This window comes from Scyliorhinus canicula, chromosome 17 (assembly GCF_902713615.1).
Source record: "Scyliorhinus canicula chromosome 17, sScyCan1.1, whole genome shotgun sequence".
NCBI classification, from domain to species: domain Eukaryota; kingdom Metazoa; phylum Chordata; class Chondrichthyes; order Carcharhiniformes; family Scyliorhinidae; genus Scyliorhinus; species Scyliorhinus canicula.
This window is the reverse complement of record NC_052162.1, coordinates 50841362-50857086: the sequence shown is the minus strand read 5'-3', so window position 1 is coordinate 50857086 and position 15725 is coordinate 50841362. Positions and strand designations below refer to the sequence as shown.

Genomic DNA, 15725 nt, shown 5'->3' with positions numbered 1-15725 from the left:
CAAAAATAAAATACATAAAAGGGCAACACAAGGTCCACAATGTAAATACATAGACCTCGGCACCGGGTGAATCATACAGGAGTGTAATATTAATTAGGTCAGTCCAAAAGAGGGTCGTTTAGGAGTCTAGTAACAGCGGGGAAGAAGCTGTCTTTGAATCTGTTTGTGCATGTTCTCAGACTTTTGTATCATCTGCCCGATGGAAGAAGTTGGAAGAGTGAGTGAGCTGGGTGGGAGGGGTCTTTGATTATGCTGCCCGCTTTCCCCAGGCAGCAGGAGGTGTAGATGGAGTCAATGGATGGGAGGCAGGTTCATGTGATGGACTGGGCTGTCTTCACAACGCTGTAGTTTCTTGCGGTCTTGAGCCGAGTAGTTGTCATACCAGACTGTGATGCAGCCAGATAGAATGCTTTCTATGGTGCATCTGTAAAAGTTGACAAGAGTCAGTGTGAACATGCCGAATTTCATTAGTTTCCTGAGAGGGATAGGCGCTGTTGTGCTTTCTTGGTGGTAGCGTCGACGTGGGTGGACCAGGACAGAGGTTTCGTGATGTGAACTCCTAGGAATTTGAAGCTGTTAACCATCTCCACCTCGGCTCCGTTGATGCAGACAGAGGTGTGTACAGTCCTTTGCTTCCAGAAGTCAATGATCAGCTCTTTAGTTTTGCTGGCAATGAGGTTCCTGAATGCAAGGTGTTGCAGAATGAAAGGAAAGGAAGAAAAGGAGAAAGAATGGTATGGAAAAAGAAGAGCATTGCAGTGATGGAGAGACAGGATACCTCAGAGGGATCAAGGACAGAATCGATTTTGCTAGCCTTAAGGAACACAAAATCTACAATTACATTGCTTGGACAAAATAAAGAGTCACTTAGACAAATGTAGACTAATTCAGGAAAGCCAGCAAGGATTTGTTCAGGGAAAATTGAGTTTAACTAACTTGGAGTTTTCTGAACAGTTAAGAAAGAGGGTTGATGAGGGCAATGCTGTTGATATGGTGTGCATGGACTTCCAAAAGGTATTTTATACCGTTCTGCACAACTGCACAACGTCTGCACGTCCTCCCTGTGTGTGCGTGGGTTTCCTCCGGGTGCTCCGGTTTCCTCCCACAGTCCAAAGATGTGCGGGTTAGGTGGATTGGCCATGATAAATTGCCCGTAGTGTCCTAAAAAGTAAGGTTAGGGGAGGGGGGGGGGGGGGGTTGTTGGATTACGGGTATAGGGTGGATACGTGGATTTGAGTAGGGTGATCATTGCTCGGCACAACATCGAGGGCCGAAGGGCCTGTTCTGTGCTGTACTGTTCTATGTTCTATGATAGTGAGAAACTTTAGAACTCATGTAAAGTGACCAGATGCCCCGGTTTGTACACAACTGCCTGGGTTTTTAACCAAGTATTCCAATGTCCCAACACTTTTCTCCAAAATCCTCAAGTAAGTGTTTTCATCTGCACCAAGGCCCCTTTTCCCCTCTCCCCACCTTCCATTTATTCATAGTTTGCCTTCCACTGTCTCGATTGGGAGAGCAAGAAGCTGGCAGGTCAGAGCGGAGACCTGAGCAGGGATCAGTGGGGGAGAGCCTGAAACGTGAGCATGAGTGAGTTGGATGCATGAGCTCCAACGGGAGGCCTGAGCGTACCTCAGCAGAAGCCATGGCTGTCGTTATATGCCTTTACGAAATAGAAACATCACTAGAAGGGAAATGTGTCATGTGATCCAGTCTTAAGTCCACTTTAGCTTTGAGCAGAGCATACACGCATTACTCTGATGTCTTCATATGATGTAGTAGTCTCCACTTGCCTGGATAAGTGCAGCTCCAACAACACCCAAAACTCAATACCATCCAGGACAAAGCAGTACACTTGATTGGCACCCCATTTCACCATTTTCAATATCCACTTTCCCCACCACAGATGCACAGTGGCAGCAGTGTGCCATCTACAAGATTGCATTACAGTAAATCACCAAGGCTCCTTCAACAGCACCTTCCAAACCTGTGGCCTCTGAACACCCAGAACGACAAAGGCAGCAAACACATGGGAACACCATCACCTGAAAGCGTGCCTCCAAGCTACCGTCCTGACTTGGAACTATATCGTCGTTTCTTCACTACCGCTGGGCTAAAATCCTGGAACTCCCTCCCCAATAGCACTGCAGATGTGCCTACACCACATGAACTGTAGAATTCCAGAAGGCAGCTCATCACCAGCTTCTCAGGGACAATTCGGGATGAGCAATAAAAATGCTGACCTAGCCATCAGTGCCCACACTTCGCTAAAGAATAAAAACTAATTTAATACTTCAACCATGTTTTTGCCTCCACCAAGTGATCTACATTTTGGTCACCAATCAGCTCCACCACCCCTCAAGTAACCTATTTATTGCTAATCTAATCAACAAAGACCTTTGAATTCCCTTTTACTTTCGCCATACTGGTCTTGTCTGGCCAGATTCTTTTTTCTCTTCTTCTCTCTACTTTATTAATATCGTCAGATTTATCCCCATTATCAAACTGACATCTACCAAATTCCAGCAGTGTGCCGTATTAATTGCAACACCACTCCGGTCATCAGGAATATACTCATTGTTACAGAAATTACATAAAAACAACAGACAGCCATTGATTAATTTGAAGATGGCCCCTCCAGGGTTTGAAAGCTAATGGAAGTTTTCTTCCTGAAACCATTGAAACACTGGACACCACCTGATATTTTCCTTTCACATTATGAAATATAGCCAATGTAGCCATTAGTTTCTTAGAATATTCTATGTCAATAGGACGTACTAAGAGATGCAATACTCACTTATACATAACGTAGCACAGCTGATTCAGGTTTACGGATTCCAAACTCAATAATGCTGGGTAGAAGATACCTGCAGGTGGCAAAATCACTAGGGGTAGACTGTATTTCAAATACATATCAGACACCTGTGGGTGGAATAGCATAAAACTAGAAATACTTTTATAACAGTCAGGAGAGATACAACAGAGACATATTTTTCCTAAGCAGAGCAAGAACAGTGATATCGTTAAAGAACGTTAGCTATTGAGTGGCAATTAAACACAAACTTGCATTTTCATAGCACCTTTCATGACCAAAATCCCATAATTGTAACTTTGCATTCTCCATAAACTTACCACTACTATAAATATCCTATCCCACGCCAGGTTCCATGTGTCATCACCCATCCTCACTGACCTATAACAATTCTTGGTCTGAAATACCTCAAACTGTTATTACATTTGCACTCCTCTTTAGTCTCAACCCTTCTCCGATCTCTATAACCTGTGCCATCCTTACACTGCCCTGAACTCCATTCTTCTGACTCCAGATTCATAAAATCATGGAATGAAACCGCACAGGAACAATGTTCCCTCTAATTTTTCTTTGTTGTGTTTTTACTTCCATTTGTGGGTAGTATAGTCCTTTAAGACTGCTGTGGTACCATGTTTGTACCCACTTTTTAAAAAAGTGGCTGTGCACACCTGGTTTGTTATAATAATGAACTTGATACGATTATGTTTTCAGACTATCTTTTGATTTGCAAAAAGATTAGTTTGGGGCTGTATCTTTAAATTAAGGGTAAATTAAAGGATCATATGATCTGTGCTGAAGTCTACCTGACCGTAAAAACTGAGTGATAATCAGTAAGAATCAAAGGGATGGCTCTAATTGTGTTTTTTTAAATATAAATTTAGAATACCCAATTCATTTTTCTAATTAAGGGGCAATTTAACGTGTCCAATCCACCTACCCTGCACATCTTTGGGATGTGAGGGCGAAACCCACTCAAAAACAGGAAGAATGTGCAAACTTCACACGGACAGTGACCCAGAGCAGAATCGAACCTGGGACCTTGGCGCCGTGAGGCAGCAGTGCTAGCCACTGCACCACCGTGCTGCCCCTAGCTCTAATTGCTAAGTGACCAATATATAAATGTGGGGATTTGGATCTATTGTCACGTGTACAGAGGTGCAGTGAAAAATACTGTTCTCTGTACAATCCAGACAGATCATTCCATACATGAAAAACATAGAACATATGATAAATACTCAACGTAAATGCACAGACACAGGGTGAAGCATATGGAGTGTAGTGCTACTCAGTAGAGAAGATGCATGGAGAGATCAGTTGAGTCCATAAGAGGATAATTCAGGAGTCTATTAAAAGCAGGGAAGAAGTTGTTTTTGAATCGGTTAGTGAATGTTCTCAGACTTTTGTATCTCCTGCCCGATGGAAAAGGTTGGAAGAGAGAATAAACCAAGTGGGAGGGGTCTTTGATTATGCTGCTTGCTTTCCCGAGACAGTGGGAGGTGTAGACAGTCAATGGATGGGAGGCGGGTTCGCGTGATGGACTGGGCTGTGTTCACGACTCTGTAGTAGATTATGAGGGCAATCATGGCTGTTATTTCCAAAATCAAAAGGCTTCTAAAACGTTACCAATATCAAGATTGTTGTGTTGAAACCTGCCCTTTGTTTCTAAGATGAAAGGCAAAGGATAATTGGAATTGTGGTCAAGTTGGGACACGGACAGTACAGAGCCCCTGTGTATTGGGCAAAGGAAAATCAGACCGAACTGAAACTTACACCTGTTAAAGGTTAATCACCGATTTCCCCAGGATAATAGACTCCAATTAGGGAATAGCAACAGTAGCAGACTGCCCGGCACCGCTTCCCCTTATTTGGAAAGGCATATGTACTTGGGACAATGGTAACTAGGACCCGCCCAGCCATCGAGGTATCCACCCCTAATTGGCCAGAATCGATTAGGGTGATCGAGACCCTATCAATCCATTGGATCCTGAATTAGTACCGCCCAAAGGGCGCTAAAGAAGAGAAGGATAAGAGGCCCTGCGCACTAGAGATGAATCTCTTTTGGGACCAGCCTGTGCCCACTGCAGTATAACGACAAGCCAAGTTCAAGACCTGCGATCGCTATCTGAGGGAGACGAGCCGCAGCCGAGACGAATCTAACGACTTTCAGCTGACACACATGGGGACCCGGATAAAGGCCTCATCTACCTGCACAGAGCCGGTCATCCAGAAGTAAAGGTCACCTTGATTGATAGGTGTAGTTTAATGGGTAGCCGCATGTATCATTGCACAGAGATAAGCCTTGTGTTTAATAATAAACTGTCCTTTGAACTAACATACTGGTTGTGTGGTCATTTGGTCAATACAAGAAACATACTCGCAGCTTGTGGTCTGTTAATAAAAGTAGCAACACCATGAGGGTCCTCCATCTCGAATTGAAGCTTTCTTCAACTTCTGCCGAGTGTTGGAACCCGCCGACATTCCCCTTTGGAGGAGAAACCAACATTCTCCAATGGTTCTGCACCTTTCCCCACCAAAGTGCCCATTAACTGGGTAGAAAGGGGCAAAATCTAAGATTCCATGCGGGATCCACCTTGTGTACGACTGATCAGCTCGTGGCTGCCACCTGACGTCTTTGCGTTAAACATGAACCGTCTCCATGGGATCATAACAGTTGGTGGAATTTTCCAATTAATTCCAACCTTCCATAGAAACATTGAAAATAGGAGGCAGCTATTCAGCCCTTCAAGCCTGCTCTGCCATTCGCTATGATCATGGCTGATCATCCAACCCAATAGCCTGATCCCGCCTTCTCCCCCCATATCCTTTGATCCGCTTTGCCCCAAGTGCTACAGCTGATTGCTTCTTGAAAACATTCCCCATTACGGTACGAGTTTTGCAAGTATGGGTTGGTCAAATATGGTCTGGTCAAATACGGTCAGCACTCTTGCCTACTGTGAACAGCCAAAGCGACATGCTGTTTTATACAATCTACCAGCAAGGACTACTTGCTGTATACCACACATATACATGAATGGGCCCAAACCCTTCACTTTCAAAACTGAAAAGTACTGCCATCTCAACTTACCCTGGAAAGGTGCGGTATAACAAAGCTGCTGCCATGCAGTAAAACACAAGTGGTATTTTCCACTAACAGTACATTGCATTCAAGGCAAAAAGATATCGTGCCTACCACACAAATGAATAACGTGGTATATGAATTTCAGTGATGCAATGCCAGGTTGGTCGACTGTACATCCCAATGGCTGGCAAATTGTAGCAAACAGCATATCCCCTTAAGTGTTCGCAATAGGCAGAGTACTGAACATATTCAAAGCCCGCATTTCAAAACTGAGAACTAAGAATAGAATATCTAATATTCGATGTGATTCTGCAGTTTGACAATACTTAAGCAATCCCATAGGTGCACTAACAATCAAATTAAGCACAGTAAGAAGTCTTACAACACCAGGTTAAAGTCCAACAGGTTTGTTTCAAACACGAGCTTTCGGAGCACGGCTCCTTCTTCAGGTGAATGGAAAGGCTTGTTCCAGAAATGTTTATATAGACACAGTCAGAGATGCCCCGGAATGCGAGCACCTGCAGGCAATCAAATCATCAAAGATGCAGAGAGAGAGGTAACTATATAAACATTTCTGGAACAAGCCTTTCCATTCACCTGAAGAAGGAGCCGTGCTCCGAAAGCTCGTGTTTGAAACAAACCTGTTGGACTTTAACCTGGTGTTGTAAGACTTCTTACTGTGCTCACCCCAGTCCAACGCCGGCATCTCCACATCATGGCAATCAAATTAAGATTATCGGTCGGGCTCGTATTATAGTTCACTTATGCTTGCTAGAAACCACATATATTCATACATAGGGACCAGTCCACTGCAGGCAAAAGGAACATGCCCAAGCATTGCACTTTGTTTGAATCAGACAAAAAGTGCAGGGCAAAATGATACCTTCATGTATTCTCCATGACAATGCCTCAACCAATTAGAGTCAACTTGTCTACCAATCAGCAACCTTTTCTCATGCAGTATAAATCATTGCTCCCTTTGAAATTTGTCATTCTTGCGTCAGTCCTGTGAGCGCAAGATGACATGCTTCAACACCATGTCTTGTTTTTCCCCCTGCAATACTCAAATTAAATAGTTGCTTGGAAAAGAGGGACATCAAAAGGTGAATGAAGGGAGTGGACAGTGTGGGATTAAACAAGGTGACTTGTGGAAAAATATTACAGCAGACTAGATGAACCAAATGCCTACTTTGAAGCCAACGTTCTATGACTGCATATTTAAAATACTATAGACTAAATTAGTACCTTAATACCTGAGCGTTTTATGTAAAAGGACAACATACAATCTACACAATCTATGGCAGTAAATGTATACTTCAACACAATTTACCAATGTGTTAAAGATTCAGGAAAAAAATGATCCACAAGTCAAATTCCATGCAATAGATATGTCTACCCATAATCATCTGCATCCATTTCAAATCAAAGATTACATTGTTATCACTATCCAAAAGATGGTAATTCAACACTTTTGAATATTTTTAAGAGACCCATACAACGCAATTTTAATCTCTCCTATCATTGGTTTTATTACTCCATAAATTAGTCAGCCCCTCTTAACTTAAGTCACTAGTCCAAAATTTAATCAAACACAAAATTTCTATTTCGTTCTGTTACTTATATTGCTTGATTCAAATTATTTGATAATAAATTTTAAGCGCAACAAATTACTTTGAATTATCAGAAGTAAATGGTACTGATGAAACATAGTGACAAGGTGTGCAAAAAGACAAATACTTTTCAAAAAAAGTCTCAAATAAATTGGCATACAATAGCAAAATCCCTGGTGCATACTGATTAGGCTGATCTGAACCAATGAAAATATATAATTAGCTTGTCTCCAGATTTCACTGGGGTGAAGGGAAAGGAAAGGGATTTAAATGTTAACCAGGATTCCAGTTACAAGTTTTATATTGATAGCCTCTCAAATTGTACTTCATTCATCTGGGCTAATTAATAAAAGTCAGGAAGCTGTTTTCTAAGCACACCAGTCTCTCACCGTCTCATAAAAATTGAGTATGAAGTGTAACAGCAGACTGTTGTAAGCCTCCATCTGTAATGCTACCATGGAAATTCTTGTAGTAAACTCCACAAGTTCAGAAATAGAATTTGCGAATCCAGAAAGGGAAATGTTCCTGAAAGCACAAAAAGTTTTGAAAGAACTCAGCGGAAGCCTTCGCTTAGTTTGCTTTATTATTCACAACATCTAAAATTCAACAAGTTAAAGAAGAGCTGAATAAAGACATCTGAGGAACTTCCTTTATTTTGCAGCTGAATGGTTAGTTTACTTAGCTACCACGGAGTAGGGAGGTAGACAGGGATTTAATTCCGAATCTGAACAGTTCACAATTTGAGCCTTGAAGACAGCAAAAATAAGCTCGCCCATAGGGATTAAATTAAACAGGGAGGGGGGATCACAATTGGCCTAAAAATGCTTGGACACCAAAATTACATTTGTTCTCTCGACGACAGAAGATGTACAATTCCAGGCAGATTAAAAAAAGGAATAACAATACAGGGAAAATCTAGCAAAGCATAGCCTTAAAAAATGATTTAAAACACAATTACCTCAGGAATGCACAAGTGAAATGTGAGCAAGCAGTAGCAGGAATACAGGATCTAGTTCAAAACACCCTACTTTTAGATGGCAAAACAAGCGAATTACGCAACACCACTGTAGTAGTCGCTATTCAAATGAAGTCCATTGCCACTAGGTTAACCACAGAAGTATTGAACCTTACAGAACAGCTGGAAGTAGCTGGGCCATTACATCGGTGTTCGTTCTTTGCTAGAGCAATCCTAAACAAATCTCACTGGCAATGCTCACTCAACAGAGCCCTGTACAATCCCCTACTTCAGGCTTGTCCAAACTTTTCATGTGGAGGTGGACATTTCAAATTTTTCTCACTCAAGTGGCCGTTGAGCAAATTTTAGAAAGATAGAAGTTTGATACAGCATTAAACATGAATTTCAAACAAAGCTGAGGTATGAAAAGAAAAAACTTTGAGGTGAGTACAGTAGTCCCCCGTTATACCGCGCTCCGCAATACCGCGGTTCGCGATATACGGCGGGGGGGCTTATGGACCCCAACTGTCAGCTTCCCTCTCCGGATCAAAGTGAGCCGGCCGCTGAAGTTGACACCGCCGGCTGATTGGAGGGAGATTCAGTGAGAGAGGAGCAGCTCACACAGCGTCCGGAAGTGGATAGTGCAGAGCTACAGCTGCCTCAACCCTGCACAGCAGACAGGTTCTTTAAACCGGTGGCGGTCAGAACATATTTTTGAAAGGCAATCCTTTCCTCCAGTTTGGTGAAACCCACCAGAGTTCCTGGTAAGTTTTTGTGGGTTTCCCTCTGGAATAACTCCTCATTCTGTGGCAATCAGAGAGCTTGTTTTAATTAGATCCACGATGGGGGTTTTAAATTTATTTTAAAATCTATGCATGCGCTTCCTATTGTGAGTCTACGGGGGTCTGACCTCTCCCCCCGCCCCCCGTAGACTCACAATGGGAAGCGCATGCATAGATTTTAAAATAAATTTAAAACCCCCATCGTGGATATCCGCGGCTCGGATGCAACGCGGGTGGCTGTCCTGGACCCCAACACCCGCGTTATAACGGGGGACTACTGTATTACAATGTAATAGGGAGCGTGTGTGTTTCTGGCTCATTCTCAGGATACACACTCAACTGAACTGCACCACTGTGAGAATATATCAGAGTGCATGCTGGATGGTGTGCTTGGGGGAGGGGGGAGGAGGACAAACTCCCTCCCCCTTCCATGCACTCTGACCTCCCCCTCCCCATCCTCCTCATCCCTCCTGCCCCGCACTCTCCTTGCCTTCCCAGCCCCACACTCGCCTCACCACCCCACCCTCCACAATCACTGTCTCATGCTGTCTCAAATCACTCACTCAGGTACAAAGTCAGTCCCGCTATCTTGGTGTGCCCACTCTGGATGCCTTGGCCACGCTCCCCGACATCTGTGCCCCTGGCATGTCCACTCGCCGAGCCCTACTCCCCAACACCAATGCTCCTTAGACCACGTTCCCCAACACCCCTGCTTCCCGGTCTTGCTCACTGGCCCTGGTACCCAAGGTACTGCCTCCTTGGCTCACAACCCTCAGAGAAAATGTTTCTCATGGATTCCTTCAGTACTTTTGGGAGGTCCAAAGGGTTTTGCAGCTGGAAAAGTGGCACAATGGCCAGCACTGTTGTCTCACAGCGCCAGGGACTTGGGTTCAATTCGAGCCTTGAGTGACGGTGTGGAGTTTGCACGTGGAATCTGCACGTTCTCCCAATGTCTGCATGGGTTTCCTCTGGGTGCTGGGATAGGGTGGTGTGGATTGGAGAGTGCAGACTCGATCGGCCAACTGGCCTCCTTCTGCACTGTAGGGATGCTACGATTCGATGAAACAAATTATGAGAATGGGTCCTGGGATGAGGGACTTCAGCTATATGAATAAATTGAAGGAGCTGGACTTGTTCTCTTGGAGAATAGAAGCTTGAATATAATTGCTGGAGCTGTTCAAAATCAACAAGGGCCTGTTTGGATTAGGGAGAAAGTGTTCCCATTGGTAAAAGGATGAGAGTTGGAATACACAGATTTGTGATTGGCAATGGAGCCAAAGGCAACATGAGGAATAACATTTTAATATAAAAGTGGTTAGGACATGGCATCCACTGCCTGAGAGTGTGGTGGAGGCAGACTGGGTCATGGCTTGCAAAAGGGAATTGATTATCGGAGGAGAAATAAATTTGCAGGCTACAGGTGAGGGCACCAGCTGAGTTGCTGTTTCAGAAAGCCAGCAGAGATTGAATGACCTCTTGCTGTGCTGTAAACCATTCTATTAATCTTTTCTCTCCCTATTTGCCACCAATAAACAAATGTTTCAACGGGCATGATTTTCAATCATTCTTCATGTTGAGCCTGGACTTTAACTGATGACAGGATATTCAATCAAGAGATCTAACACCCATGCCAAAATATGTCCTCAGCCGATACCCATATGCAAGCAGAAAACTAGGACCATCCTCACTTCAATTGCTTTCCTAATCGTGTTTACTTAGTTCAGAGATTTCTCATTTGCATAAACAGAAGTAAAATTCAATACAAAGCCATATTTATTTATAACCATCGGGTAAGACTCTCGACTATTTTTGTGAAAAGTCCTTGCATTATAGATACTCACTGTGGACTCTGTAAAACATTGGTAATATCTCTGTCCATCTCAGCCACACACACAGAATGCCAGGTCAGCCACTTCACCAGCAGATTGGTGAGACTCTCGATGACAGTGCACTGCAGATAAATGAACAGGAAAGATTGGCAAGCAGTTATTGATGAACCTGTTGTAGCTATATACATATTTTATAAAATTTCCACAATTTATTAATTACTGAGGTTGCTTTTGTATTTTTCACTTGCATAAGGGGAAGTAGATTTAGGACTGAGTTTAGGAGGAACTTCTTCACCCAAAGGGTTGTGAATCTATGGAATTCCTTGCCCAGTGAAGCAGTTGAGGCTCCTTCATTAAATGTTTTTAAGGTAAAGATAGATAGTTTTTTGAAGAATAAAGGGATTAAGGGTTATGGTGTTCGGGCCGGAAAGTGGAGCTGAGTCCACAAAAGATCAGCCATGATCTAATTGAATGGCGGAGCAGGCTCGAGGGGCCAGATGGCCTACTCCTGCTCCTAGTTCTTATGTTCTTATAACCAGGCCTCCGTAACTTCAGCTTTTTTATGTATACTTTGACTGCTGCTCCAGATTCAAGCTCAATCTTTACTTTGTTCTCTTGTTTAAAAAAAAATCTTTATCTCGTCCCAAATATCTCTCTTCTACTACCACCATGTTTCCCATTACTTCTCACTCAATTAATAACTACCCTTCCAATTTCCCTAACCCAATCATTCAGTACTCAGTGACCTTCCTGTTATAGAATATACAGTACAGGAGGCCATTCGGCCCATCGAGTCTGCACCGACCCACTTAAACCCTCACTTCCACCCTATCCCCGTAAACCAATAACCCTGCCCAACCTTTTTGGACACTAAGGGCAATTTAGCATGGCCAATCCACCTAAACTGCACGTCTTTGGACTGTGGGAGGAAACCGGAGCACCCGGAGGAAACCCAAGCAGACACGGGGAGAATGTGCAGACTCCGCACAGACAGTGACCCAGCGGGGAATCGAACCTGGGACCCTGGCGCTGTGAAGCCACAGTGCTATCCACTTGTGCTACCGTGCTGTTCTGTCATTCTAGGTTTGATTCCCTCTCAAAGAAGCTCACAACTTATCGCTGTGCCTCTCATCCTCCTCTGAAAAAGGGTCATCAAGCTACTCACAGAAACATATAAATTAATAAGAGGAGTAGGCCATTTGGCCCCTTGAGCCTACTCCGCCGTTCAATATGATTATGGCTAACCCTCTACCTCAATGCCATACCCCTTTGAGACTTATGTCTATAAATCTATTTCCTTCTTAAATATATTCAAACTTGTCAATTGCAGCCTTCTCTGGTAGAGAATTCCACAGGCTCACCACCCTCAGCAAGTAAATTTATCCTCATGTCAGTCCTAAATGGCCTTGCCTGTATCCTGAGCCGTAACCCCTTTGTCTAGAACCTCCAACCCAGGGGGAACATCAACCCTGCATTAAGTTTGTCCAGCTCTGTGCGAATTTGATGTGTTTCAGTGAGATCCCCTCTCATTCTTCTAAACTCCAGTGAATATAGACATAATCCCTCCTCATACCACAATCCTGCCATCCCAAGAATGAGTCTAGTGAACCTTCACTTCATTCCCCTTGTGACAAGTTCATATCTTATTAGGTAAGGAGACCAATCTGCACACAATACTCCAGATGTGGTCCCATCAAGGCTTTGTACATCTGCAGTAAGACATCCTTGCTCCTGTACTCAAATCTTCTTGTAATGAAGGCCTTCCTAAATGCTTGCTGCACCTGCATGCTTGCTTTTAATGACTGGTGCACAGGTCCCTTTGTACATCAACTTTTCCCAAATCTAACACCATTTAAATAATACTCTGCAATGTTGTTTTTCGTACCGACGTGGCTTAACTTCACACATATTCCCGTACTAGCCTCCCCGGACAAGCGCCGGAATGTGGCGACTAGGGGCTTTTCACAGTAACTTCATTGAAGCCTACTCGTGACAATAAGCGATTTTCATTTTAGGGGCTGGTTTAGCTCACTCGGCTAAATCGCTGGCTTTTAAAGCAGACCAAGCAGCACGGTTCGATTCCCGTACCAGCCTCCCCGGACAGGCACCGGAATGTGGCGACTAGGGGCTTTTCACAGTAACTTCATTGAAGCCTACTCGTGACAATAAGCGATTTTCATTTCATTTCATAGCCACATTATACTGCATCTGCGTATTTGTCAACTCACTCAACTTGCCCAAAATCTCTTTTGAAGCCTATTAACATCTTCCTCACCACACATTCCCACATAGTCTTGTGTTGCCAGTAAGCTTGGAAATATTACATTTGGTTCCTTCAAGCAAATCATTGATACATACTGTGAACATCTGGAGCCCCAAGAAGTGACCTCTGTGAGTCATAGCTTGCCACTCCAAAAAAGACCCATTTATTCCTATTATTTCCTCTCTGCTAACCAATTATCAATCCATGCCAATATATGATGCCCTCCATCCCGTGCTTTAATTTTACACACCAACCTTACATTGGACTTTTCAAAGTTTTCTGAAAATCCAAATACACAACTGGTTCCCCCTATTAGTTATATCTTCAAAAATTTCTTTCATAAATTCACACTGAGTTCATCTGATCCTGTTCATATTTTCTCAGTGTCCTTTTATCATAGTCTTTATAGTAAACTCTAGCATTTTCTCTACTACTGATGTGAGGCTAACCGGTCCGCAATTCCCTCCCTCCTTTTTTAAATAGTAAGGTTACATTTGCCACCCTTCAATCTGCCAGGATTGCTTCAGAATTCAGGACTGTTTAAGATTACAACCAACACTGTTTCCATGGCCACTTCCCTCGGTAGATCACAAGACTCTGGAGATTTATTGGCTTTCAGTGCCATTAATTTCTCCAGCACTATTTAGTTTAACCAATACTAACTTCCTTCAATTCTTCCTTGGTTCCCCAGCATTTCTGGAAGTTATTGGTGTCTTCTTCCTTGAAGAAAGAACTAAAGTAGTTGTTTAATTCCTCTGCCATTTCCTTGTTCTGTATTATAATTTCTCCCGTTTCGGACTGTATGCGACCTATATTTGTTTTCATTATTTTCTTTTCACATGCTTATAGAAGCTTTACAGTCTATTTTTATGTTTCTTGCAAGTTGCTGTCATACAATGCTCTATTTCTCTCCTCTTGCGCACAGTAGCTCAGAGGTTAGCACTGTTGCCTCACAGTTCCAGGGTTCCAGGTTTAATTCCGGCCTCGGGTGACTGTCGGTGTGGAGTCTGCACTTTCTCCAGGTGTCTGCGTGGGTTTCTTCCGGGTGTTACGGTTTCCTCCCACAGTCCAAAGATGTGCAGGTTAGGTGGATTGGTCATGCTAAATTGCCCCTTCGTGTCCAAAAGGGTTAGGTGGGGTTACGGGGACAGGGTGGAGGCCTGGGCTTAGGTAGGGTGCTCTTTCCAAAGATCGGTGCAGACTCGATGGGCTGAATGGCCTCCCTCTGCATTTTGAATTCTATGATCCGTGATCAAGTTGGATCACAAAAGGCTGGGTAGTGACCATCTAAACAAGAGGGAATCTAACTATCACTCCTTGACATTCAAAGGCATTACCATCAATGAGTCCCACCCACTAACAACATCCTGGGTGTTACCACTGAACCAGAAGCTTAACTGGACTAGACGTGTAAATACGATGGATACAAGTTCAGGTCAGAGGCCAGGTATCTTGCAGCGAGTAACTCACCTCCTGACACCTCAAAGCCTGTTTATCATCTACAAGACAAGTCAGGAATGTGATGGAATACTCTGCAGGATGAATGCAGCTCCAACATACTCAAGAAGCTCAACAACATTGAGGACAAAGCAGCCCGATTGATTGGCACCCCTTCCAATTCCATTTACTCCGTCTACCACCACACAGTGGCAGCAGTGTGTACCATCTGCAGGCTGCACTGCATGAATTCACCAAAGTTCCATAGGCAGCATTTTACAATCCCACGACTGCCCCGATCTAGAAGGACAAGGGCAGCAGACACATGGGAACACCATCACCTGGATGTTCCCCTCCAAGTCACTCACCACCCTGACTTGGAAATATATTGCCATTCCTTCACTGTTGCTGGGTCAAAATCCTGGATCTCCCTCCCCGGCAGCATGTTGGGTGTACACCAGAGGGACTGCAATGGTTCAAGAAGACTCATCATCACCATCTCAATAACAATTAGGGATGGACAATAATTGCTGGTCCAGCCAGTGATGCTCACATACTATAAATCTCTTGGCCCTCCTTTGCTGAATTCTAAACTGCTCCCTTACTATGCTTGCCAGCAATTTTATATAATTCCTCTTTGGACCTAATAAATGATAATGATCTTTATTGTCACAAATAGGCTTACATTAACACTGCAATGAAGTTACAGTGAAAAGCCCCTAGTCGCCATATTACGGCGCCTGTTCAGGTACACAGAGGGAGAATTCAGAATGTCCAAATTACCTAATAGCAAGTCATTCGGGACTTGTGGGAGGAAACCCACAGACACGGGGAGAAGGTGCAGACTCCGCACAGATAGTGATTTGAGCTGGGAATCGAACCTGGGGCCCTGACGCTGTGAAGCCATAGTGCTCACCACTATGCTACCGTGCTGCCCACTACTATCCTTAATTTCTTT

The 15725-nt window shown here is 43.7% G+C and overlaps 1 protein-coding gene across 4 annotated transcripts in view; it reads right to left on the bottom strand.

The window, feature by feature from the left end:
- Nucleotides 1-15725, bottom strand: part of LOC119951755 (ADP-ribosylation factor-like protein 6) — a 204383-nt gene that overhangs the window by 36244 nt on the left and 152414 nt on the right. For all 4 annotated transcript variants that reach the window (XM_038775083.1, XM_038775080.1, XM_038775082.1 and 1 more), the window contains 3 exons: nt 11080-11189; nt 7891-8026; nt 2798-2922 (listed from right to left, as the gene is read on the bottom strand). In XM_038775083.1, the coding sequence (XP_038631011.1) occupies nt 2798-2922; nt 7891-8026; nt 11080-11189 (371 nt within the window). The remainder of the gene's footprint in view (nt 1-2797; nt 2923-7890; nt 8027-11079; nt 11190-15725) is intronic.